The sequence below is a fragment of the Lissotriton vulgaris genome, chromosome 11 (assembly GCF_964263255.1).
Source record: "Lissotriton vulgaris chromosome 11, aLisVul1.2, whole genome shotgun sequence".
NCBI classification, from domain to species: Eukaryota; Metazoa; Chordata; class Amphibia; order Caudata; family Salamandridae; genus Lissotriton; species Lissotriton vulgaris.
In genome coordinates, this window is record NC_141699.1 from 690,869,063 (window position 1) to 690,896,211 (window position 27,149).

The following is a 27,149-nucleotide window of genomic DNA, read 5'->3' on the forward strand; positions in this document are numbered from 1 at the left end:
TTGCCCTGATGACATGATGTAAGATTTTTCCAGGTTGGTGGCCAGGTCCAGTTTGTCCATGAACATGACGAACCCATCAATCAGTTTTTGCAGTCCTAGGGGGGTTCTGGCAAGCAAAACCGCGTCATCGGCGTAGAGTAGTACAGGTACCGCACGATGACCGATTTGAGGTGAATCCACCTTAAGTTTAAGGAGGTCCTTTTCCAGCGAGTTGATATAAATGGAAAAAAGGAAGGGCGCGAGGATACATCCCTGCCTTACTCCACTCGAGCAAGTGAAGGGGTCGGTCTTATTACCCTCTTGGTTGTACCTCACACTTGCAGTGGTGTTCCGGTGGAGATTTTGCAGGGTGTCTACTAGCGGTTGGTCCACCCCCAATTCTAATAACATGGCCCAAAGCTTGCTCCTGTTTACACGGTCGAAAGCCGCTGAAAGGTCCATGAACCCCATATGAATGGACCCCTTCCCGGCGATGGTATATTTGGCTATCAGGAGGTATAAGTTTAAGCATTGATCGGTGGTAGATCTCCCTTTCCTGAAGCCGTATTGCGTTTCCGAGAGGACTTGTTGCTCCTCGGCCCAGTCTTGCAGTCGCTGTAGGATGACTCGCCCTAGTACCTTTGCTGTCACATCTATGAGCGAGATGGGTCGGTAGCATTGGGGGTCATCACGGTTCCCTTTCTTGTAGATTGGAACTATGGTCGCCGTTGACCAGGACTGAGGCAGTCCTGCCACCACTGCCTCGTTTAGTACCCTGGTGAGCAACGGTGCCCACAGATCGGGTCTACTTAGGTATAGGTCTGGTGGAATTCCGTCCGGACCCGGAGCTTTGTTTTTGCTGAGCCCAGTTATTCCCATTTCAACTTCTTTCAGGGAGAAGTCCAACTTGGCCGGCTGATGATCCCTAGGTGCATCCTCCAGGGTTAGGTGACTTGAGTGGTTATATAGACTCTGGAAGTGGGTCTGCCATTGTTCCGGCAAGATGATGTTCATAATTTTTGGTGCCCCTTGGTCCTGGAAACATGGGGAATTAATCACTTTCCAGAAGCTTGCAGAGTCTTTCCTTTCGGCTGCATCCCTTAAATCTTCCCAGGCCTGATTTTGTAGGCTTTGCTTACGTTTCTTCAGAGCTTTTTTATATTCAGCTCTGTTCTGTGCCACCATGATCTTGTCCCTTGGTTTGGAGTGGAGGCTATCCTTCAATTTTTTGAGCGCCCTGGTGCAATTCGAATCAAACCAGCGGGGATTTGAATACGTTTTGTTAGACCCAGTGGTCTTTAAAGAGTTATTTACGTGGTGCGCGATTTCTTCGAATGCCCTGACCACCCGAGCACCACACACACTTGGGTCCTGACAGTTATCTATTGCAACTGAGGCCTCTGTTAATAATTTTTTGTAAAATCTATCCCCATCGATTTTGGCCCATTTGATTCTTCTTCTCTGGTCCACTGCTTTTTCCATGATGTCAGATCTCTTTGGGCACGAGTTAAAAACAAAACCTTCAATTGTGATAATGACCGGGTTATGATCACTAAAGCTGCTGGCCTCGACTGTAGTGTTACTGATGTTTCTTTTTAGAATGTGGGAGACTAGAATAAAGTCAATATAGGAGTGGCAACCTTTTCCTTTGTATGTTGGGGTCAGTTCTCCTTTTTCTCCCAGTGCCACAAGGTCTAAGGTTTGGGTTAAGTTATGCCTTTCCGTTAGTCTCTCTAAGTCCCATCCCTCTTTTGAATGTACAAAATGTGGGCCTTTCATTAAAGTGCACCTTGACCAGTCTTTGTTGAAGGGTTTTAATCTGTCACATAGATGGCAGTTAAAATCTCCCATTAATATTAAACTTGGGAGGTTTGGTGTCTTATTTAAAAGGTTCAAATTTCTTAGACATTCATCCAGTTCATTTACAGCTATTCCCTTCTCCGTTGTTGCAGAAGCATTATACCAGTTAACTAGGAAAAAGGTTAATCTTGGTGAGGTGAACCTTAATGCTTGAAGATTATGTTAGGCCCATTTGATGTCGGACCAGGTGCCCTTAATGTCTAAGTTGACGTATATAGCGAGTCCCCCACTGGCTCTCCCGGAGGTTACTTTTTTAGCTGGAATGAAGAAACTTTTATAACCTTCCAAGCTGTAATCGTTTAGTTCGGTAGCCCAGGTTTCTTGCAGGCATATAATATGGAATTTATTTATGTAGCTAAGCCATTCCTGCGATTCAAATTTGGCCGCTAGTCCTGCAATATTCCAAGATAAAACTAGTAATTTTACTTGGGTCATTTCCTTTGGGGTTCCTTTCGTGTCTCCTGATGGGAGCATTGAGTGTTTTCCCGCTTCCGTTGAGGTGACAAGGACGGGATGTATACTACTGGGAGCAGCTAATCTGCTGTGGGCAACTGGTCTACTCTGTTTGTTGGTTGTCCTATGTTATGGGGGATTTGTCCACTCTCCTTTTCCCTGACTTGTGTTTGGTGGTTTGATACTGCCTCCTTTACCGGGCACAAGTTCTGGTCCGTTGCCTACCCCCTTTCTCCTTCCTTTTGATGGTGGGCTTACCTCCTTCCACCTTGCGATCTTAGGGGATTGATTATCCCGTCCATGTCAATCAACCCCTTCAAGTGTGCTGAACCTATTCCAATGTGCATACTGCATTAGGGCGGAGTCATAATTTGGCATGACAAAGTTTGGTCTTTGCCATTGGGGTGGTCCATATTGAGGGCCCATGGGGGGTATACTAGTCGGTGGTGGTCTATTGCTCTGCCTGGGTCTTTGAAATGCAAAGGGGTAAAAGTAAGATAGATGAACCGGGTGAATTTGTGAGCGAGTATAGCTCGGGGGGGCATTACAGATAAAATTGACTGCTGCCATATCTCTGAAATTTACCGTGATTATGTCCCCTGCTATGGTCTTGGTGCCTTTGCCAATCCACTCCCCCCTTCTTACAGATAGAATTTCCCCATAAATATTAGGGGGCAAGGGTCTTGAAAGCTCCTGAGGCGGAAGCCGGGAGACGAAGCACTTTTTTAAAAATTGTTTATGTGTCACTACTCGCCGAAATACCCTGTATTTTAAAACTTCACTCACCCGTTTACCTCTCTGGAGCGGGCTCTGAATCACCAAAACAGCGACCCCTTCGCTGCAACGCTAAAGCACCAAACAAACTTCTCTGACGCCATTCTCGGCGAGGGAGAGAGGCCACGCCCACTTTAAGGCCACGCCCACCCGCCGCCCACGGTACTTAAACGCTGCTCTCAGCGCGACAAATTCAGAAACCTTGAAAGCTCCTGAGGCGGAAGCCGGGAGAGGAAGCACTTTTTTAAAAATTGTTTATGTGTCACTACTCGCCGAAATACCCTGTATTTTAAAACTTCACTCACCCGTTTACCTCTCTGGAGCGGGCTCTGAATCACCAAAACAGCGACCCCTTCGCTGCAACGCTAAAGCACCAAACAAACTTCTCTGACGCCATTCTCGGCGAGGGAGAGAGGCCACGCCCACTTTAAGGCCACGCCCACCCGCCGCCCACGGTACTTAAACGCTGCTCTCAGCGCGACAAATTCAGAAACCTTGAAAGCTCCTGAGGCGGAAGCCGGGAGACGAAGCACTTTTTTAAAAATTGTTTATGTGTCACTACTCGCCGAAATACCCTGTATTTTAAAACTTCACTCACCCGTTTACCTCTCTGGAGCGGGCTCTGAATCACCAAAACAGCGACCCCTTCGCTGCAACGCTAAAGCACCAAACAAACTTCTCTGACGCCATTCTCGGCGAGGGAGAGAGGCCACGCCCACTTTAAGGCCACGCCCACCCGCCGCCCACGGTACTTAAACGCTGCTCTCAGCGCGACAAATTCAGAAACCTTGAAAGCTCCTGAGGCGGAAGCCGGGAGACGAAGCACTTTTTTAAAAATTGTTTATGTGTCACTACTCGCCGAAATACCCTGTATTTTAAAACTTCACTCACCCGTTTACCTCTCTGGAGCGGGCTCTGAATCACCAAAACAGCGACCCCTTCGCTGCAACGCTAAAGCACCAAACAAACTTCTCTGACACCATTCTCGGCGAGGGAGAGAGGCCACGCCCACTTTAAGGCCACGCCCACCCGCCGCCCACGGTACTTAAAGGCTGCTCTCAGCGCGACAAATTCAGAAACCTTGAAAGCTCCTGAGGCGGAAGCCGGGAGACGAAGCACTTTTTTAAAAATTGTTTATGTGTCACTACTCGCCGAAATACCCTGTATTTTAAAACTTCACTCACCCGTTTACCTCTCTGGAGCGGGCTCTGAATCACCAAAACAGCGACCCCTTCGCTGCAACGCTAAAGCACCAAACAAACTTCTCTGACGCCATTCTCGGCGAGGGAGAGAGGCCACGCCCACTTTAAGGCCACGCCCACCCGCCCTTTTTCCTACACATTTAAGATGTGCAACTTCCGGACGCGCAGCGGACGGGCGCAGCGGGCGCGCCGAAGGCGCGCCAAAGGCAAGCCCGTCTGGGCCCGAGGCAAGCCCGTCTGGGCCCGTCCGGGCCCAGAAGGCCCTAGGCCCCGTCACTATGCCGGGTACTCCTCAGGTTCGAGTAGTGTACACAGCGGATACTTTACACGACTTACGACCTAAGAACATCCTAGCCTGCCACCACTCGTTTACTGCAGGGAAGGCTTTCTCGACCTGTCCACAATGCAACCCGATTCCCACCCTGAAATCAACCACCCTTGCTTTGAAACTAGGACTTCTTAACTGCCGCTCCCTCCCCAAACATGCCACCGAAATGAACCTCCTGATCCAGAACCAGGAGCTTGACCTACTGTTCATAACGGAAACATGGCTCTCTGACAACACCGACTCAGATGTTGTCACGGCCCTCCCCACCGGGTATATCTGCCAAGCCCTTAATAGACCTAGAGGGAGAGGAGGCGGGGTAGCTATAATCCACAGGGAACAATTTACCTGCCGGATGACCAACGCTGGTATTGAGGATTGTGAGAGCGGTCAATTCTCCATCCAAATCTCCCCAGCTCTTACCCTGGCAGGGTTTCTAATTTACCGCCCCCCAGGGGCCCCGGGTAATTTTATCAACGCTGTATTCGAATCCGTTTCACAACTAGCTTCTTCCACCCCCAACTTCCTCATACTAGGTGACTTGAACGTCCATTTTTTGGACCCCACGGATCGAGCAGCATCGGACATTAGACACGATTTAACTTCTTTAGATATTCGTCTAGTGAATAACGAGCCTACCCATGATAAGGGCCATCTATTGGATCCGATCCTCACCAACATAGCAACAATGACCACTAAGCTACCGGTGACCCTACCATGGACGGACCACTTTCTGGTCCCCTTTTCCTGGGAAATCCCCACACCCACTTACTCAATCCCTAAAACCCAAGTTACCAAACTATCACCTGAGATATGGGCTGACTCTCTTGCAGTCCATCCCTGCGCTCTCTTCTGACCCCAATACAGCTGACAAACAATTCAGCGATTGGATCACTTCCTCCCTGGATACGTTGCTTCCGAAAACTACCACTCTCAAACAACCTAAAAGAATACCCCCCGCCTTGTGGTACACCCCAGAGCTCAAAGCTCTGCGTCAAGAGTGTAAAAAATCCGAACGCTCCTGGAGGCGCGACAAAACAACAACCAATAAGAACATCTACTCTATTTCTCTTCTGACCTATAAAACTGCTATTCATAAAACCAAAAGCATGTTTTTTCAGGAGAGAATAGAGAAAGCAGAAAGCTCCAGTAAAGAAGCGTACGCCATCCTTAAAGAGCTTTCAAAACCCCAAGGACAAGGACTAGGACCCACCTCCGATCCTAAAGTCGACCTGGAGAAATGCCAGCAACTGGCCAACTTCTTCCACGACAAAATCCGACGAATTCTGGAATCTATCCCCCCCTCCAGTCCTGAGGAAGAAATCGCTTTCCCGCACACCTCCACCTGTCTGTCCACGTGGGGCCAGGTCACGGTAGACGAGGTGAGAAATACGTTCAACTCCATGAAGAGCGGTTCCCCTAGTGACCCTGCTCCTCTCCGTATCCTTAAAGAGGTAGCCCCTACTATCATCCCCTCCCTTACCCATCTGATTAATACCTCACTCCAACAAGGAGTTGTACCCTCAAGCTGGAAGAAGGCGGTGGTAAAAGCCCTGCTGAAGAAACCTACGCTCGACCCCGAGAACCTGGCTAACTACAGGCCCATCTCCCTACTGCCTGGAGTAAGCAAGGTCGCAGAAAAATTGGTCAACAGGAAACTCTCGCAGTTCCTAGAGGCCAATAACAAACTAAAAAGCTCCCAGACGGGCTTCCGACCTGGACAGGGCACGGACATCGCCCTCCTGGCTGCGGTAGAGGAGGCCAGAGCACTATTGGATGGGGGAGGATCAGTGGCAGTGATCCTCCTCGACCTTAGCGCAGCGTTCGATACCGTAGACCACCAACTCCTCATCGAAAGATTGGCTAGAGTTGGAGTGGAAGGTACAGCCCTATCCTGGCTTTCATCTTTCCTGGCCCAACGGTCCTACCAGATTTGGGAAAAGAACGCCCGCTCCTCCGAAATGCCCCTCCAATGTGGTGTCCCTCAGGGCTCTTCCCTGAGCCCTACCTTATTTAATATCTATATGTCCACATTGGAGGAGGTTATCACCCCTTTCGGAGTGAGCGTCGTCAGCTACGCCGACGACACACAATTAGTGGTGTCTCTGTCCCATCCTAAGCAACAGAAAGCTGATCTCTTCAACTGCCTTACGCAGGTCCATCGTTGGATGAACAGATCAGCCCTAAAGCTTAATGGGACAAAAACCGAGGTCCTTATACTTGGCCCGAAAGGAACCTCACTTCCCCTGGACAGCTGGCCAGCTTGTCTGGGTCCGCCCCCTGACCCAAAAACAGAGGTGAAAAGTCTGGGTGTATGGATCGATTCCGATCTCTCTTTCACTTCACAAGCTAAGAAGGTGGCGGGGACCTGCTTTGGTCTCTTAAAATCTCTAAGGAAAGTCCTGCCCCTTCTCCCCCCTAAATCCCAAAAACTATTAGTCCAAGGTCTCATAATATCGAGGCTGGACTATAGTAATGTGATTTACCTGGGCGCTCCCGAAGCGACCCTTACTAAACTGCAGACAATTCAGAACACGGCCGCCCGGATCATTACTAACACCCCGGCCAGATCATCTGCTAAACCCGCTCTCAAACTCCTCCACTGGCTCCCTATAAGGGAGAGAGTCAAATTTAAGGCCCTATGTCTCGTCCACAAAACGTTGCATAACCAAGGTCCTCCTGTCCTTAGTAATTTTGTCACCCCCTACAGAAACTCTAGATCCCTCCGTTCCAATGCAGAAAACCTTATCAACACCCCAAGATTCAGGAAAACCCGAACAGGAGGAAGACGTTTCTCGGTACAAGCCTCCCGCCTTTGGAATTCTCTTCCTCGTAACCTACGACTTGAACCTCAATACCTGCGCTTCAGGAAGCTGTTAAAAACCCATCTCTTTCCCTAACCTGTGCACCCCCCCCCCCCTGTCTCGGATCCTTCCTCCTCTCTTTCTTCCTATCTCAGTTTCTTGCTCCGCTGATTTGGTTAATTCAGGGTTCCTCAGCGCTGGGATACCTCCGGGTGACTATCGCGCTTTATAAAAATAAATAATAATAATAATAATAATATTTGTAGCCACTGTGCACACTTGTTTTTCAGTTCTACTTGTGATTCCCGTTGGCCCTCCCTTAGAGGTGGGACTCCTGTTAAAACAACTACAAAGGGCAGTGCTTCAGGCGGTAGGTTAATTGTCCTGAAGCGAGTAGCTGTTTTATTTTCTTTGGTAGTTGTTGTAGGGGGAGTCGGGTTGATCTTTAGGTTCGCTTTAGGTGTTTGAACATTGTTTCCTTCCAATGTTTGGGAGGGTCCCGGGGGTAATTTATTATTTTCAGTGGTTATTTGTTTGTTGCTTTTACCTGTGTTCGGTGTGGGAGCAGCCTTTTGCGTGTCTTTGATACTTTTTTGGGTGACTCTGTTGGAGATCTTTGCCGCCGCGACGGGAGTTGTAGAGGCCTTATCTTTAGTTAGGCTTTTGGATGTGACATCATTCTGTTTTGTTGGGCCGCCTTCTTGCGCTAGCTGGGTTTTTGAGCCAATCCCCCTGGTATTTACGAGTGATGTTAATCTGTCTATTTTGGCTATGAGGGGTTTTAGCAGCGCATTAATGGAATGCTCAAGGTCCGTTTTGAGGTCAGTCACCATATTGGTGATCCAACAGGGTATTCCCGGTGTAGATGGGTTTATGGGCGTTACCAGATTGTGGTTTCTGGTTTTTGATGATCCTTTTTTGCCCCCGCGTTTGGGGCCTTCCTTGTGCAAGATTTTCTCTGTACTATAAGAGTTATTATTATGGTTATTTGTTTGTGCGCCAGATCTCTCGCTACTAGTTTCAGCAGGCGCCTGAGCACAAGGTAGGTCAACGAAAGAAGAAGGGGAGAGGGGCAGGCTAGTATCCAGTTCCTCTGCCAGCTCTCGGGAAGCCTCAGATAAGTTGATAAGGGATTCCTGGGTTTCCTGAATGATTGTCACGGGTGGTAGGGACATTCTTCTTTCTGTATTTGCGATGGCATTAGTTACCGCCCCTATGGTTTGTTTGAGCATTTTGTCGATGGCGGTTAAAGTTGGTAAAGGCGGGGGCGGGTCCGTTTTGGCTTTTGTGCTTGATCTTAGAGTAGGCATCTTGGGCTTCTTGGCGGTCTTCCTCGTGGTCTGCAACGCCAAGTGCGTGAGTGGATTTGTCTATTACAAGTGAGTCCGGATGATAGCCTAATATACAAGATGCGGTGTGCGACTTTAGGGGGGTGGCCCAGCCCGGCCTCTTCTGGCCTCTGAGGGCCACAGAGGGCCCGCCCTTTGCCCGGGCTTCGCTCGGCGTCCCGCTCGCGTCCCGCTACGCGCCTCCCTGTTGTAGTTAAGCCAAGCGTTGTGGCCGCGGGGCGTGTCTTGGTGGGGGCGCGGCCGTGCACACCTGTGCAACGCAGGGACTCCTGGTCTTGGGAGCCCCTGCAGCTCGCGCCCTCTGCTAGATCCGATGTTTCCTCCTCCTCCTACCGCAGCTGTTCCCAGTCAGCCGACCTCAACCCCACGCCTCGCGCCGCGCAGCGGCACCCGCGAAGCGGGTGCTGCAAGTTGTTACCTTGCGGCGGGGCGGTCAATCCCTCCTGGGATACGGGGAGGCCAGCTGGCTAACACGGGCAGTTCGGCAATATGGTGATGTGGCGATTTCAAGGGCAGCAACACCCGGTACGTTCCTTCCTTGAAAACAAGTGCACCGTCGCGGGAGCTGTGTGACGTCACGTGATACTCGCCACACCCACTTTTTGAGATGCATCAAACATTTTTGGGAAAATCGCTATTTTTAGCGAATTCCAAAAATGCGATTGCTTTTAAGGAATCGCAAATTTGCGATTCCTTAAAAGCAATGCATGATTGCTTTTAAAATTGCGAATTCGCAATTAGGGGGTGCAAATTACCACGAGGGTGAACCTCGTGGTAATTTGCGAAAAACTTTTAAAATGCTCAAATTAACATTTTAAACACTGTCATGTTACAGACACACATGTCCATAAGACATGTGTGTGTGAAACATGCACTTTAAAATACATTTCAGGGGTGCAGGGGGGGGTCCTTTGGACCCCCCCCCTGCACCCATGGAATGCATTAACATTTTGCGAATCGCTAATTAAAATTCGCAAAATGTCAATGCCTTCCCATTGATTCCTATGGGCCTTTTGGCCCATAGGAATCAATGGGAATTGCGAAATCGCAAATTAGAATTCGCATAATATTTGCGATTCGGTAAAAATTGCGATTTTTACCAAATTGCAAAAATTATGCGATTAAATTGATGCATCCCATTTTGCGATTCCTTATTTGCGATTCCCTATTTTTCGCAAATAAGGAATCGCAAAACCTTACATTGATGCATGTGCCCCTAAGACTTCTGCACTGCAGTCACCACCACAGTCGATCTTTCACTTTCACATTCGCACCTCCTCCTCTCAAAACTCTAATTAAAGCCTGGCCAGCATGAGAATGTAATAGCGCAGAGGAAGTAAATCACGACAATCTGTTATTAGGTAGAGAGAGACTGCGCTGGCAATTCATTTATGACCCGTTTGTTGCAAAATGTGCAGGTAAGTTACAGCTCCCAAGCAGGTACCTGCGATTACATTTACAGCCCTAATTCCAAGAAACTGTTGTTTGTAATACAGATTTTTATCACCTTCCTGCTAGTAAAAACATAATAAAAATTGCACAAAAAGGTTTTATTGAGACAAATATTTTACAGAAACATGGATTATTTAATTTAGTGCCTACCTGCCGTCACTCTGTTTGTGCTTTCCTAGCAGCCAAATCGATTAATCATTTTTAAACACAACCTGCATTGAATTCTTGAATGTTCATGAGCGCCACTCACTGCACTGTTTATTTTGCACGATCCACTTACCAAGTGACATCGATCTCTCCTCAAGAAACACATCCGGGCCTGTGGCGTGTGAGAGGCTTGAGGGTGAGAGGAGAGTGTTCTGCAGTGTAATGCTGTGACTGTGGCCGGTGCTGGTGTCCGTCTTGAGCAATGCACAAGCTCCCGCCTCCCATTGTCCAATCAGGAGGCCTGGGGGTAGCGTGAAGGCAAGGGGAGTGCTCCGGTCGTTGCCACCCACTGCCCTGCCCTTTGCCATTGATTTCAGTGGCGCACTGCTGAAGACGCCTGGTGCGCAGCATAGGCGCCCTATTTGAAAGCAGGCATTTTCCCCTTTCTTTCACCACTCCCTTCATGATGACATCACTCTTTCCGCATGTGCTTCCAGGGCGAACAATATTCCTTGCCCCGGCCAGCATATGCTCAGGAGGTCTCTGACCTGCTGTGACCTCGTCATCATCCGCCCCTTGAAGAAAACAAAACAGAGTCAGCGTCAGACAGAATTTAATCTGTATTGTCTATTGTGATCGACACACGGGGCAGTGAGCAGTGCACTTCATTTGACGCTGCTGCATTGTGTGTGGTGTCTCTCTTGTCTTCCGCCCTGATCCTCATCCTGAGGCTAGTAGGGCAACGCCCATTCACCCCTATGCACCAGCAGCCACTTCCATGAACTCAGTGAAATACTACAGAGTTCATTGCACCTCTGCCTACACCAGTGGTCGAAGTGGGCGGGATCGGCAGGGCACGGCATACCCCTACTTCTTCAATTTCAAGTATTCCGTTACCCTACTTTCTTATTTTGAAAATGCGTCCCAGGATGCAAGAAATCACCATAGCCTATAAATAAAGCTCAGCGTTCCCCGCGTTCGAGGATGGGCGGCAGAGAAGTAACAGGTCTCTGTCGTTGCCTTCTTGCCCAGAGAAGAAAAATACAATGTCCACTTCTGCTCTGCTACTTCAGCTGCCTGCCCCCACTCTTTCCTTCTTCCCTCTCTTTCTGTGTAGCAGTTCTACTCTTACTGAAAACCGTGACTTCAAGACGGGGTTCTCACTCTCCTTCCTCTTCTTTCTTATATTTGATCCCCTATGAAATGGATCTAAAAAAGAAAAAAATGTTTGCTGGAAATGTCATATATTTTTGACATTTTAATTCCAAAGTTCAGCATCTGGATTATAAGGTTAAAAATATTAAAATTAACTAAATAAAGTAAGACAGAGTGGTAGCAAACTTGCCAGATTGATTTTATTCATACCCAAACACATTAGCACCACTTTTACAGAGTTTGCCAGTGAAGCGCTATTTTTATTTTCTTGTCTTTATTTTCCCTGGTTTTGCAACTAGTGCACTAATCCTGGATGTACAGCAATGTGTGGTTTGGAAAACAAAATGTGTACTGCGGCTCTGTGTTCAGAGATGTGGTCTTTTTACCATACTTCTTAGGTTTTTAAGGATATAAACAATGGAAATTGAAATGGGTCCATTCAGGGCCCTGTAGTCATGTACTTAACTTTTCAGGCAAAAGCACTCACTGATTTCTGAATAGTGAGTCTAAAAGCATTAAGGTAAGGCTGTTGTTTCTGCTTACATTTCACATGGTTTGCAAAATTTTGCATTCCCTATGAGTGTTTGCTTTTTCCAGGGTGTTGTTACTTTTTTTTGCAGGGTGCATATTGCTCTTGTCTAGGGCGTCATTTAAATTGAGCCGCATCCAGGTGTTTATAGCCGGCAGCAATTGGGTTGTAGTTGAAGGCAGTGTGAGTTTTTCTCAATGGGGCAGTATGGTGTTGAGTAGGGGACAGGATGTGGCACTATGGCTAGAGCTGCTGAATTCGGAACTGGGGAACCAGGTTCAGCCTAAATTACCAGTCCACCAGACCACTTTCCTGAGAGAGCACAATCCCATGCTAGACCTTAGAAGTCTTCGTAGGACCTTAGAAGCCCTGGTATCTTAGCACCAGCAGGTGGACCCTAGCAGCGGCAAGGGTGGGTTAACCTTCATGGTTTGTCATCACAATCCATACTGAAATTCACAATAAGTCTTGCACCCAGGCCTATGAAGCAGTACAGCCTAGAACAACAGTGACTCTGTCACTGTGGCCACAGGACCCTTGAGAAGGGGCAGCTCTATGGCAGTGCAACCGGTGTGACCGCACCAAGTGCTGACTTTGGGTGGAGGCATTATGTTTGCAAGTATATTAAAGTTTTAAAAGTGCTTGCTGCCTCCTTCCTGGTCTCCTATTTTGTGAAAAACAAGGGGACCCAAAGGGTAGCTGGGGACCAAGGGTATATACTATTTTCACAAAACAAGGGTCCAGAGCAAATTGACAAATGCAAATAATTGTAGTATAGGACACAATGACAACGATGCACCGCCCATCGACGCTGCACCTGAGATCATCGCCGTCCTGAAGATAGGTCCATTGTGCCTGTGCGAGACTCTTCCTACTGAACCTGCGCACCAGAATCCATACAAGGTATCGCATCCCTCCCCATACAGACCGGATTCATCGCAACACGCCTGCTGCGTCCAGTGGGGCTGTCGCATCGCCTCTCTAGGGTCTCAGGAGTGACACATCGCTTGTTTTTCAAAGCTGCAGATCCCATTTGTAACTTTTGTTGCATCTACAGGTACTTTGGGCGAAACGTGGTGCAACTGTGGATTATTTTGATAGAAATGCTAGAACTCTTTTAAAATCATATTCTTGAACTGTGTATGTTGGATTTTTGTAATTTTGGTCTTGTGTAGTTTAGATAAAGATACTTTATTTTTCTAAACTGATGTGGAGTCCATTTGTGGTGTTTTCACTGTGTTACTGTGAGTGTTTGTACAAATACTTTACACATTGCCTTTGATAAGCCTGTCTGCTTGTGCCAAGCTACCAAGGGTGTGAGCAGGGGTTATCTAAAGAGTGTATCCCCCTTACCCTGATTAGAAGCAAGGGTCCTTATTTGGACATTCGTACCGACCTCTGCCAACTGGAGACCCAAGGATCTAACACTATCTTTTGGAGCGATAGTCCTTGCAATAATGAAAAATGAAATTAGCGGTATTTCACTATTAGTACATGTAAAAGACACCAGTGCATGTCCTACCTTTTAAATACTGTGTACCCTGCCCGTAGGGTGGGGCAGCCTTGGGCCTACCTTAGGGTTGACTTACACATAATTCAAGGGATGGTTTGGGCCTGACAAGTGGGTGCACTTGCCAGGTATGAAACAGCAGATTAAAACTGAACATACAGATACTGCAGTGGCAGGTCTGAGACATGTTTGCAGGGCTGCTCATGTGGTTGGCACAATCAGTGCTGCAGGTCTACTACTGGCATTTGATTTACAAGCCATGGGCACACCTGGTGCACATAATTAGGAACTTACTAGTAAATCAAATATGCCATTCAGGGATAAACCAATCACCAATCCATTTTACACAGGGAGCTCTTGCACTTTAGTGCTGTTCAGCAGTGGTAAAGTGCCCAAAGTCCTAAATTCATCAAAAACAACATGTGGAGCACAATAAAAAAAAAGGAGGTCAGAAGCAAAAATACAGATGAAATCACGCTAAACATTCCAGATCTAACATACCCATTTATCAATTCCAGCTCTAGATTTCATTTTATGATTTCACTAAACTCTTATCTTTGACTTCAGGACCACCCTCATCGTTGTTGGGGCCTCCTCCTCTGAGGTAACCAGTTTAAAGCTTTCCTCAAATTCTTGAATGAGTCCACTCACAATTCCCTTTGTTTCTGCTTGGCACCCCTAGAGCTATAGGGGTACCAGTGCTTGGAGTAATGGGGATTGTGTTAACTGTGGATGCTGCTACTGGGGCAATAGCAGTAGCACTTGGAACTACTAATAGTGGAACTGGTGTAACAATGGGTAAACCTGCCTCAGGAAGATCTTGAGCAACAGGTGCAAATACGCTTATTTAACCAATGGGTAGTAGCCATATAGATTCCTGGTTTTCTCCTGCCTGTTGGTTCTCTCCAGCGATTTGTACAACATTGTACAAATGTGGTTGGTAAAATAGCAGATTATCTAAAAGGTCATCACTGGAGTCACTGTCACTATTCTCATCCTTCCTTTCTTGATTTCCATCTGCTCTCATGCTTTTTATTTCTCTGTTCTATCTCTTGATCATGTCCGATACATTCTTAGACCCCCTGATTACATCTCTCCCTCCGTTCTTTCTGTTTTCCATCTACTCTTGCTTCAATTTAACTACGGACCATGGGGCATATTACCATTGCTTGGTTAGAGACAAAGATTTACCGCTGAGCTGCGGCGATTTTTACCGCAAATAAACCTTGGTATTACCAAGGTTTATCGCAAATGCAATAACAATCGCTGCAATGCATGAATATCGCTGAAAAGTCAGCGATATTCATGTATTACTGAGCTAATGCTCTTAGCCATGTTTTCCACCTCCCATTGGATAACATGGCTAAGAACTGCTCAGGGCAGGTGTTAGCTTTTTGAGATATTCGCGCTTACGGCGAATATCTCCAAAAGTTGGTAATAGGAGATAGCGATGTTAGCGACTGTTTTCAGTCTCTAACATCTTGGCACGCCCACTTTGCATGTCATTAGTGATAAATATCACTGACATGCAAAGTGGGGCCCAAGATGGTCGCTATCTCCTACTAGCTGTCGCTAACTGGTGTTAGCGACAGCTAGGTAATAGGGAGATAATTTAATCTCCGCTTTCTTGGCTTTTAAAGCCAAAAAAGCGGAGATAAACCCCCTTGATAATATGCCCCCATATTCTTTGTATTGGTCTGATTTTTCTCCTTCATTTTAGCATGTGTGTCATGCTCATACACATTTAGAGACTCATATTGTGCAGGTCTAGGTAGGGGTTTCACTCATTCAACATTTGCCTCAAATTATCAATTATTCTCAGATTAAAGGTACCAATTGCAGGAAACTACAAGGTCCCTTTATTCACTCTGATCTTATTCCAGTGTTTGATCCAGATACACATTCATAACCCAATCTTGGTTATTGGAATGCGTGGGCGTGCCTTGTGGATGGTCCTCCTTACCCTCACAGACAGGTATTCTAATATCTTTAAGCAAAGCTCTCAATTTCTGAAAAATTTCATTTTTATTCTACATGCGATGCAACACAAATTCAATAAATTAAATTGAAATAACTATCAGTTCTCAATAAATCACAATGAAACATACAACGGCCCTAGCATCCAACCACAGTACGGCATATCCTGATTTGACCATCCACAGTGCAGCACTCTCGGATCCAAGCATGACACACCGACCAATACCGGCTTGGCGCTAAACAGGAGCTTTTACTCAACAGATATCAGCTTCTCAATAAAAAAAACGATTGAAAGCCAAAAGCAAAATTCCAAGGGCCTCATTTATGAAAAGAGATGCATCGGTGCGTGAAAACAGTGATGCGTCACTTTTCACTGCACCCTCCTTGCGACACTAATGATGCGTCATATTTACAGTATGGAACAAACAAACAGTGTCCCAAAAGGTATTATACTAGAGACGGTTAAACATGTATACTGAAAGCATTAAAGGTACAGAAATAAGGAGACTTTTAATCAATTTTAAGGTTTGGTTGTTATTTATCAGATACTTTCTATGGGAAAAGCAAGGAGGCAAAATATACAGTTATGGCAGCACTGTACGAGAAAAATCAATAACAACCCAATTGCACTTGGTGCTAGGTGATGTGCAGGTGACATAAAATGCGACGCAAGTGACAAAGTGGACAGCGTGAACGGCACAGTGTGAACAATGGTGTAAAACCTTCACTCCTTCATCACCCTCTAAACCGTACGACCCTGTCCTGAAAACGATCCTAATTGACGAGGATCAAAACGTCGTTGATAGCACAGCGCAAAACATGGGCGCATACCCTACAATGGCTCATTAAGAATTACTAATTGTCCTAAACAGTCACTTTTTGTTATGAAACTATCCTTGAGCCACAAGTTCCTACCCACTGTATATAATTTACACCATTGTTCACACTGCGCCGTTCACGCTGTCCACTTTGTCACTTGCGTCGCAATTTATGTCACCTGCACATCACCTAACTCCAAGTGCAATTGGGTTGTTATTTTTCTCGTACAGTGCTGCCATAACTGTATAATTTGCCTCCTTGCTTTTCCCATAAAAATTATATGATAAATAACAACCAAACCTTAAAATTGATTCAAAGTCTCCTTATTTCTGTACCTGTAATGCTTTCAGCATACATGTTTAACAGTCTCTATAATAATACCTGTTGGGACACTGTTTGTTTGTTCTATCCTCCTACCCCGACTTGGTTTATGGGTCACACTCCTATTTACAATATGACGCATCATGGCGCAAGGAGTTACAGATACGTCAGTATTTCTGACGTATCTGTATGGCGCAAAAGTGACGCATTGCTGGAGTGTGTCACAAAAGTGACGCAACTCCAGCAATGTGTCCTTTCACATGGGCAAGCCCCATGTGAAAGGGCCTGCGTCAGTCTTACGCCTGCTGTGAGGCAGGTGTAAGAAATTTACGCATTTGTGTCCTAGAAGTGGTGCAGTGAAATTTTATAGATTTCACTGCGTCAGTTCTATGACCCTTTCTTGCGTCAGAACACCCCCCCTGCATACATTATACCTGGCGCAGGTATAATGTAGCGCAGGGGTTTACAAAGTGATGCATCTACCTAGATACGTCACTTTGTAATTTTGGTGCAACAAGGCACATTTTTTACGCTGCTGGTGCGTCACAAAAAGTGACGCACCGGCGGCATAAAAGTGACCCACGGCCTCATAAATGAGGCCCCAAATCTTTTCTGTTCTACTAAAGGAGACTTCAAAGTCAGCAATCACTCTAGGGGGTTAGGGAATAACACTCTCTAGGTGCTATCACACACACAAAGTTACATCTCGACCAGAGGAAAACCACCCTAATTAGAGCAGTTTACTCATTTGTGCATAAGAATTACCAAACACCATTCGCAGTAAATACACATTTACAACAGAAGTTTAAAAAGTCCCTGGGCCTCATTTATGAAAAGTGACACATTGCTGCGTGAAAACAGCGATGCGTCTCTTTTCACTGCGCACTCCTTACGACATTCCTGATACGTCATATTTAATGTATGACGCATCATGTCGCAAGGAGTTACAGATATGTCAGTATTTCTGACGTATCTGTAAGCGCAAAAGTGACGCATTGCTGGAGTGTGTCACAAAAGTGACGCAACTCCAGCAATGCGTCCTTTCACATGGGGAAAGCCCCATGTGAAAGGGCTTGCATCAGTCTTACATCTGCTGTGAGGCAGGCGCAAGATTTTGACGCAACAGCGTCCTAAAAGTGACGCAGTGAAATCTCATAGATTTCACTGCGTCACTATTACGAGGCTTTTTGCGGGGGAACGCCCCCTCTGCATACATTATACCTGACGCAGGTATAATGTGGCACAGGGGTTTAAAAAGTGACGCATCTACCTAGATGCGTCACTTTTTAAATATGGCGCAACGAGGCGCATTTTTTACACCGCTGGTGCGTCACAAAAAGTGACGCACCGGCGACGCAAAACTGACGCAAGGCCTTCATAAATAAGGCCCCCTATCTCTGTGCAGCCGACAACACTTCACAGTCCGACATCAGGGACCTTAACAGATAAGTTACAACTTAATATGCCCAATGTTTATCCTGGTATCTAAGACTACGAGTCGAATAACCAAACTTCAACTCTTGCAGAAAGCAGATTTCTCTTCATAAGCATAAGCAATACACATAAAGCAGCTTTTAAAATCACAGCTTCAAAAAAGATGTCTTCTTAACCCAAATGGACATCATACCATGAGACATACTAACTTGTTCAACCATGCACGCCACAATGCTCAACAACACACAATAAACAACATAATCTTAATCTTAGGGGTAGGTGGAGCTCGCAGACTTTCACAAAACTCCACAAGGTTCTGTGGAGTTCCTCCAATGGGTAATTTGCGGAAATATGATTGTCACACTGTGGGCTGTAATTTCGAGCCAGGAGCAACACTGAAAAATCAGCACAAACTGCACCTTGAAGTGCATGAGAGCACACATCTATTAAAGTTAGTTTTGCTGCAGCTTGAATAGAAAATATACCCTAGCTGCAGAAAATCTACCGGAGAAACAGCCCTTTGACCACAAACCCCCAAGACCTCCTGCATTAGAAAATGGAACCAGGGAATGCCAAATCTCATTGTACTCACATTTCTAAAACTTTGCTGAAAAAATTTCCATCACGCAGAGATTGGTGGGATTTAGCCGGAACTTTGTGTTACAAATTACACCAATTCTGTGGGCGGAAAAAAGCATTCCACCCACCCCCTACTGATTTTACTCACACTACTAGGACACTGTAGCTGCTTTAGGAATGCCATACAACTGTTAATTTTCCAAAATGGACCATGAAACCTCTGGGATGTAGAATTGGCTGGAGGCAGATTCTAACTGTCTCTGGGTCAAATTCTAGCTCTGTTACCCACAATAAGCACCATCATCTTCTACCATCAAAAAGTAGTGGGGATGGGGTTGCACTGTGCAAATCCTTCTGGCAAATTAAAGTACAAGCTGCACTCAAATGGATTGACCTACATCCTGAATTGAGGCTTAACATCAACAGTCCACCAACATTTCAATGACAGTGAATCATATTGTGCCCCACAAGTACATTTGAGAATAGTAGATCTGCAAACCAAAGCCTTTTTTAGCAGATTTGCAAAGTTACAAACACAAATCATTTGAAGTAGTCATAGATCAAAATCATTTGAATTAGTACTAAATCAATAGTCACCTTGTGAATGCATATTTCAATATATTCCAAGGCGCAAATCAAAATAGCACGTACAAAGACTAGGGGGCATATTACCGAGGTGTGCGTTGCAAAACGCACAACGCACATCTCCGTATCGCCGGCTATCGCCGGATTTCATCGCCTAATTAGCGCGCAATTTTCAATGCGCATCAGGCAGGCGATTAGAAATCCGGCGTTAGTCGGCGATATGGCACATTAGCGCATGAAAACAAACGTTGTTTTCATGCGCTAATGTGGGCCTTGATAATATGGGGGGAGGATTCAGCTTTATGATCCACACCCCCATGTTAACAATGCCTAACGCCTGGTCGGAGCAGGCGTTGGGAGACCTGCGATAAATGAGTTTATCGCAGGTTTTTGTCTCCCAACGCATGCCTTGGTAATAGGGTGTTCCCACCGCCAACCACATTTTACATGTGGTTGGACGTGGGAACGTCCACTTTGCATGTCATTAGCGATGTTTATCGCCGACATGCAAAGTGGGCTAGGCCCAGGCTTTAAAGTGCCCTTGGTAATAGGGCTCTAGCTGTATCGCTGCTTTCTCGGCACAATTCGCCGAGAAAGCGGCGATACCAGCCCTTGTTAATATGCCCCTCGTTGTTTTAAGATGATCATATCGAAAATAGATTGAGATTCAGATCCCCTAAAGGGGAATTCCTAGATACTTAGCTGAGGAAACAGTAGGGTGGGGGAAATTAAGCAGCAGGTGTCAGCAAATGGGGGGTTAGATTTGCAAACATTTTGTGCAGTGTGTGAATCACAAAATTGACAGAAATCAGCACAAAATGTTTTTTTTGTTATTTACTTTCCAGTGTGGAGACCTTATAGGCCTCTACTATAAGGCCTGGGGAACATCCATACCATACCTACCAAGCACCCCATGGTGCCTGACACACGCTGCATGGATGTTTGAAACCATACATTTTACCAATGTGGCTTGTGCTGCCACCCTTTTCCGACCGCAGCACAAGCCGCAATGGAAAAATGTATGCTTCCGACTGCCTTATGGAGTTGTTGCATCCTAATTTGTCAGATGGAACCACCGACTACCAGTCAGTTGTTTTCAATTCCAACATGATGTAGGTCGGACGACCATCCGACCGACATCGTAATAAGCCCCTTAGTGTCAATGGCTGTTACATGGGTGGTACATGGGTGTTCCCTTGCAACCGCCCATGCTTTTTGACACTAAATCCATCCTACCAATAATTTGAGAGCAGGATTTTTGTCAAAAATTAACTCCACTTAGAAGCAGGCATTTACAAAAGAGAATATTTTAGTTTCTCTGTTCTTTTCTGACTTTGCATGTGTGCTGCACTGTACAACACACACACACAAAGTAGGAACATTTTTAGAAGTTGTCTATGCACAGTATTTTGTACTTGAAGGGACCCCTGCCAGTACACAATCTATGCTAGACTCTCGCACACACCCTTGCACTATGTTACAAAGGTGTGTGTGTGGTGTTCAGCAGTAAAGTTCGGCACTGGTGCTAGGGAGAAGGAGGAGAGAGTCATATCTCTGCAGATATTGCCGTCTCCTGCTCTCTCATTCTCTCTCAACTCAATGCTGCATATTTGACCTCCGCGCTGGGTTGCGTGAGAATTTAATCGATCTGGCCCAATATCTCTAAAGGCAGAACCCAATGATGTTTCAGTTAGGCAAGACATATACGTTTCATCCAGAGTTAAACTCTACGAGCAAGGCAAAGTACACATGGGGCCTCAAGAGAGTGGAATGGAGAATCTGCTCTCAAAAGAGTAGATAGGTGTCGGTTGTGTTGACGTGCAAACTTAGACCGCATAAACTCTGTTTATTTTGTCTTTCTTTTGGCCTATGTACAGTTCCAGCCCAGCCAATGTACCATGCATCACAGGCCAGTATAATGCATATTATTGCTGGTGGTCGCAGCTCTGGATTAAAACGCAATCTCATTCATTATAGGGATTTTCAGCTCCAGCCAGTGTTAGTGTGAGCCAGCACAGACCACAGAGAGGAGTCTGGTCGCCATGGAGATTTGAACCTGTGCCCGACTGAGCTGTTCACTTTAGCAACAATTAGAAACACTGTAACAGCTAGCTGCTCCAGGCCCATGCATGGCTGAGTGTGCTAGATGTTTTAGACTTCTTAGCTGTTAATAAAGTTGGGAATGTTGTGTCCCGAGTCCTCATGTATTCTGAAAAGAAGGAACCTTCTTATGCCAACGGCCCTCTGCACAGGACCTACGGATGGTGACCGTGGTGTTACAGTACTGGCATCAGACTGCTAAGCCATCTAAGGGCTGCAGCACCACATCCTCTTTCGGCTTTTCTCTGTCCAGGCAAAAGGCACACAGATTATGGATGGAATGCAAAGCACATCAAACAGTCACCCCAAGTCAAGAGATCTTGGTTAAATCCATTGTTTTTTTGCTCACCCTGCCACCCTAGTTTAGACATAGCCATATGCAAGTCAGTCTTAACTCTGTGCCTCAATGGGAACAGTCCAGCCCGAACTGCCAAGCCAGGTCCTCCCTGAACTGGAAACAAGCATCCTGCGACCGGTTTCGGGGCATCACCCCTTATCAGCCAGGCTAGCTTGAATCCAGTGGCACAGTGAGCCCGAGACCCACGTCTTAACTTTAGGACTCCTAAACGGAAAAAAATCCTAATGTTAAGACTTTCGGTATTCACAGAAGGCCTTTAGGAGTCCTAAAGTTAGGAGTCCTAACTTTACTACTCCTAAACAGAGAAAAATCCTAACTTTAAGACTTTCGATATTCACAGAAGGCACTTAGGAGTCCTAAAGTTAGGACTCCTAACTTCTCTGAAAACCGAAATGAGTAAGTGCCTTCTGTGAATACCAAAATGGTAGTAAGTTTAGAAATTTGTCTTACGTTTGTTCTGTGAATTGGGGCTCTCACAGATGATAGACGGAATGTAGAGCAAATCAAACATTCAACCCCAGTCAAGAGATCTGGGTTAAATCCATTGGCCCTTATTTATGAGGCCTTGCGTCAGTTTTGCGCCGCCGGTGCGTCACTTTTTGTGACGCACCAGCGGCGTAAAATATGCGCCTTGTTGCGCCATATTTAAAAAGTGACGCATCTAGGTAGATGCGTCACTTTTTAAACCCCTGCGCCACATTATACCTGCGTCAGGTATAATGTATGCAGAGGGGGCGTTCCCCCGCAAAAAGCCTCGAAATAGTGACGCAGTGAAATCTATGAGATTTCACTGCGTCACTTTTAGGACGCTGTTGCTTCAAAATCTTGCGCCTGCCTCACAGCAGGCGTAAGACTGACGCAAGCCCTTTCACATGGGGCTTGCCCCATGTGAAAGGACGCATTGCTGGAGTTGCATCACTTTTGTGACACACTCCAGCAATGCGTCACTTTTGCGCTTACAGATACGTCAGAAATACTGACGTATCTGTAAGTCCTTGCGACATGATGCGTCATACATTAAATATGACGCATCATTGGTGTCGCAAGGAGTGCGCAGTGAAAAGTGACGCATCGCTGTTTTCACGCAGCGATGCGTCACTTTTCATAAATGAGGCCCATTGTTCTTTTGCTCACCATGCCACCCCAGTTCAGACACAGCTATATGCAAATCAATCTATACCCTGTGCCTCATGGGAACAGTCCAACCCGAACTGCCAAGCCATGTACTCCCTGGACCAGAAACAAGCATCTTGGGACCACTCAGGCTGGACTGTTCCCATGGGGAACAGGGGCAAGACTGATTTGCAAATGGCTGGGTCTAAACTGGAATGGTGTGGCGTGCAAAAAACACAATGGAATTAACCCAGATCTGTGATTGCGGGTGATTGTTCAATTGATTCAGCGTTCCATAAATCTTCTGTTCTTTTTGCAGTTCTCTGTGCAGGACCATTCCCTCTTTCTGCTGCAATGCAGAACTGGGCCCAAGACAACTTCTTGACTCTAGCTTACCCAATTTGTGAGCTCTGCAGAAGTGAAAGTCATGTCTGGCTGTCGTTTGTGATCAGTGCTAACAGAGGCGGCTCTAGTCTCATGGTGGCCCTGGGCAGGAAGCGTAGGTAGGGTGCCCCGGAAGAGGGGGTCCGGGTGGGGCAGAGCACGGAGGCCAGTGAAGAGGGGGGGGGGGGGGGGGGGGTGGGGGCAGGGAGTTTGGAAGTGGAACAGAGCCGGAGGCTGCCAAATCCCTGCCAGGGGCCGCCACGCAAATATGTATCCATCCTTAGAGTATTATTATATTAAGGATATATATTGGCATGGTGGCCCCTGGGGTTTGGTGGCCCTGTGCAGGTGCACAGCTTGCACATGCCTAAGGCCGCCCCTGGTGCTAACTTGGCACAAGTCAGTCAGTGTGACAGCTGCATGCATTGATTCCCACTGGCTAGACCACCTTCTTTGTACACTACAACCAATCTGATGTGTCACACTTGTAATGACTAGAGTCGTAGTCAGGGCACATTTTGTTATGGGACTAGGCATGACCCATGTTAGCAAGATCTTTGTTTTAGCATTTGACAAAATGGGTCAAGCATTTTAGGTACAGCATTCACAAACTCAAACGGCTGAGCCAGCATCCGATACATAAAGAGAGACACACACTGATCTCTACTCCCAGTCTTCAACCCAAAGAGATTATTTCTCGAGTTCCACAGTGGTGGTGGGTATCAGTGCCATAAATTGTGCTACGGGGTTCAGGTACCAGACCGCAACCCTGTAAGCTATTTTATATTGAGAGGGGAGCCAGTGGCAATTGACACTAGCCCCTTGTGGGTTTGCAGAAAATCAGGAGCGTTCTTCATAATCAGGTTATTGTGTGTCTATTTCAGTTTTTTTGCAGCAGTTTCATTGCCTATTTGGATCCTCTCATTGCTCAAATGTGGGCAATTTCTAATATTTCTATCTTTACCTGGATGTCACCTCTAGGTTTTATTTGCAAAAAAGTATCACTCAAATTGTCTCACATTTGACAGTAGAATGTCACTCATATCATATGCACACTGCAGCCATGGAAATGCCACACATAAACAATCTGAGAACTTGGTAGCTATGCCGGTCTGTAAGTGTGAAATTAATAATTACCTACTAATAATTTATCTCTATTACCTTCCCCAGAACTTCCCTCAGATTGTCATACCTGCTAGCGGTATTTGTCAGCGTGTGGGTAACAGCTGCTGGATTTGTGCATCTGGTAGGTAACCAACTACACTCGTTCTTGCTTTCATCATTGAGGTTTTGTTTTCCGGAATTAAAAGAAAGCATTTGCATTTTGTATCCTATGAAGCAGTTAAGTAATATAACCACTAGATGACACCATAACACCATGTAAAATTGACTTCGTAAGCATCGTTGAGTCGTGCCTTCAAAGCTTATATTTTTATTTAGAAACTGTTGTTAGTCTGTGACTTCTAAAGGTTATACTTTTAAAATTCTATATACGAGCTTTGCGGTGGCCAGTTTAAAACTGCACCACATATACATTCAGGGCCACGTGTATCATTATTTCACGCAACGCAAAGCAGCAAGACACCCTTCTGCGCTGCTTGAAAGGGAGAGCACAGAAATGCACAAAATCTATCAACATATGGTACATTCCTGCTCTCTGCCTGTACTGGTGCACAACCTGCTGCCTAGCAGCAACTCAGACACCCTTGCACCATGGTGCAAGCATGGCTGCGTTGTGGCAAGGAAAGTTTTTATGCAGGAAGGGGCACCTTTCTGCTCTAAAAGAATCCTCTTAGGCTTTTCCCTCTTTCTTTGTGTGCTGCAGAATGCAGCCCACATAGAAGGAGCACACAATGAGATATAATAAACAGCGACGCAGCTTTTAGTCAGACGTAGCTTTTAGTCGGGTATGGTGAGATGTCAGTCGGATTTCATCATGGATGTTTACATGCACATAGACACAAATGCACACTCTCGCCGTCTGTTTTGAAAGTCCTCAAAATATTAGTTATATAAAAAGAATATTGTACTTTCTCTCTTAGTACTCCTACTAATCCGTATTGCTATTCCTTTCCACTGCCCCTTTGGCCCCTAACATGTACGCTAGTTGTCGTATAAAGTATTGAAACTCACATCCCCCCAATTTTACTGTCCAAGCTACGTCCCAGGTACTAAAGGTGTGTCTCCTTGTTGCACCTCCCCGTGGAAGGCGTAGCATTTTGATGCATTAGCAGGTATACCAGTATTGGTAAAACTGGGAATGCTTCTGAATGCATGGGTGGATGCATGGGAACACCGACACTCCACCCATGGAAAGCCACCCTGGGACAAAGTAACTCAAGCCAGTGATTTGTGCTGCATTGCATTACTCCAGATTTAGCAAGCCACGCAGGGCCATGCAAGGTGGGCTTTCGTGGCTTTGTAAATTTCATTATTTTGCGTCGCCCTGCGCACACTTGATAAATATATCCCTCAATAACTGCAAAACAGAAACAAAAGAATGCACAGAAACTCTCCGTGAAATAATGCAGGGTGGAATTCCTGCTTTTCATGGATTGTGCCAAGAATAAATAACTGTGTTTACGCACTGAAAATGAAGAGAAAAGAAAAGTGGAAAGGATGGTAACTTTTCAACATGTCCCAAAAGTAACGAAAGGACTTCTGTGAAAAGTGTTGATATTTCAAAGGTGGAGGTGAGAGCTGTGCCTTTAAAGCACCAGTTTGTGGGTTTCTATAAATATTCTACAATAGAATCTACACTGCATCTGATATCCTACCATTAAATAGGCCTTCTATGTTTTTTTTGCCTGATGGTTGATATCAATCTCTGGATATTATATGTAAAACGGAACGCTTTGTTCTATTCGCCCTAGGAGACGGGAGATATGGTAGAGTGTAGTGTTTTGTTAAGGATGGCTATCACTGAGAATAAAAGGAAAGTGAGGGAAAGTATGGGAAGGAATTGGGGAGCTGCTCAGCCAGGGTTTCCCGCCAACTCTTTCTCCCTGGAGTTTGCCCTGTTCTCAAGTGAAGCATTTGGCATTTCCCGGGTGGGCCGCCAGGGTGGGGGCCGGTTTAGACCCCTGGGGCTGTTTTTGTTATCTGGGGTTGTTTTTGCGGCATAGGTGCAATATCGGCCCCCTACAACGAAAGCGGCACAACCCCTCCCTCCCACCACACCTCCCCTGGGGCCGGCCAAGCTCTTTGCCAGGGCCAGTTTCAGTTCCCAGTCTGGCCCTGCAGACATACCATCTCTACTGCAGGCTGTCCCAATTGAACCTAACTGGACCCATCGGTTTATGGGCCTAAGGCATCTAAGGACCTCAAGGAGCCTACGGGATAGAGTGTTCAAGTAACCAAGGAAAGCTATTATGGAGGTCACTTAAGAGCTTGGTCCCTGGCCCTGGGGGGGGGGGGGGCGAGAGATGGGGCAACAAGGCTGCACCAGCATCTGCCCTGTCTATTCAAACATCTGTATAAAGAGGATTTACAATTGAAGAGTCCTTGGCTCGAGAAGTGGGAGTTATTTCAAAATAGTTCGAGCTTGTGTAGAGGCATCTCTCCTTCACCTGGACTCCGTTACACACCCACAAGAACTAACTACCTTGCAAGAACTGATTCATCAACTGCAAGCCTGCCTAGGTGATGTACATACTCATTCTAGATCTTCATGGTATCCCTCTTCTAGTCAGCCGAGTCGGCCAGGCAGGGAGTCATCCCTTCCCAATTCCCTGCAGGACATTCCAATAGACACTCTTTCTTCTCCCGGATCGCCCTTGTTGTGAAGAAAAGGAAGAGACATGCGATGTATATGTAGTTTGTAGCCCGGGACATCACTGTTCCACTATTTTCACAGGTTTCACAATTCACACAAGCCTTGCAGCCCTCTCATGATGCTGATGTCAGTAGTGGTACAGCAAACAAATGATGGAAGAATGCT

At 46.2% G+C, this 27,149-nt stretch overlaps 1 protein-coding gene across 1 annotated transcript in view; it reads left to right on the forward strand.

Moving 5' to 3' along the window:
* LOC147683337 (calcium-activated potassium channel subunit alpha-1-like) overlaps window positions 1-27,149 on the forward strand; it is a 799,658-nt gene that overhangs the window by 123,099 nt on the left and 649,410 nt on the right. Inside the window, exon 5 of the mRNA XM_086942523.1 lies at window positions 24,380-24,455. Within this exon, the coding sequence (XP_086798649.1) occupies window positions 24,380-24,455 (76 nt within the window). The remainder of the gene's footprint in view (window positions 1-24,379; window positions 24,456-27,149) is intronic.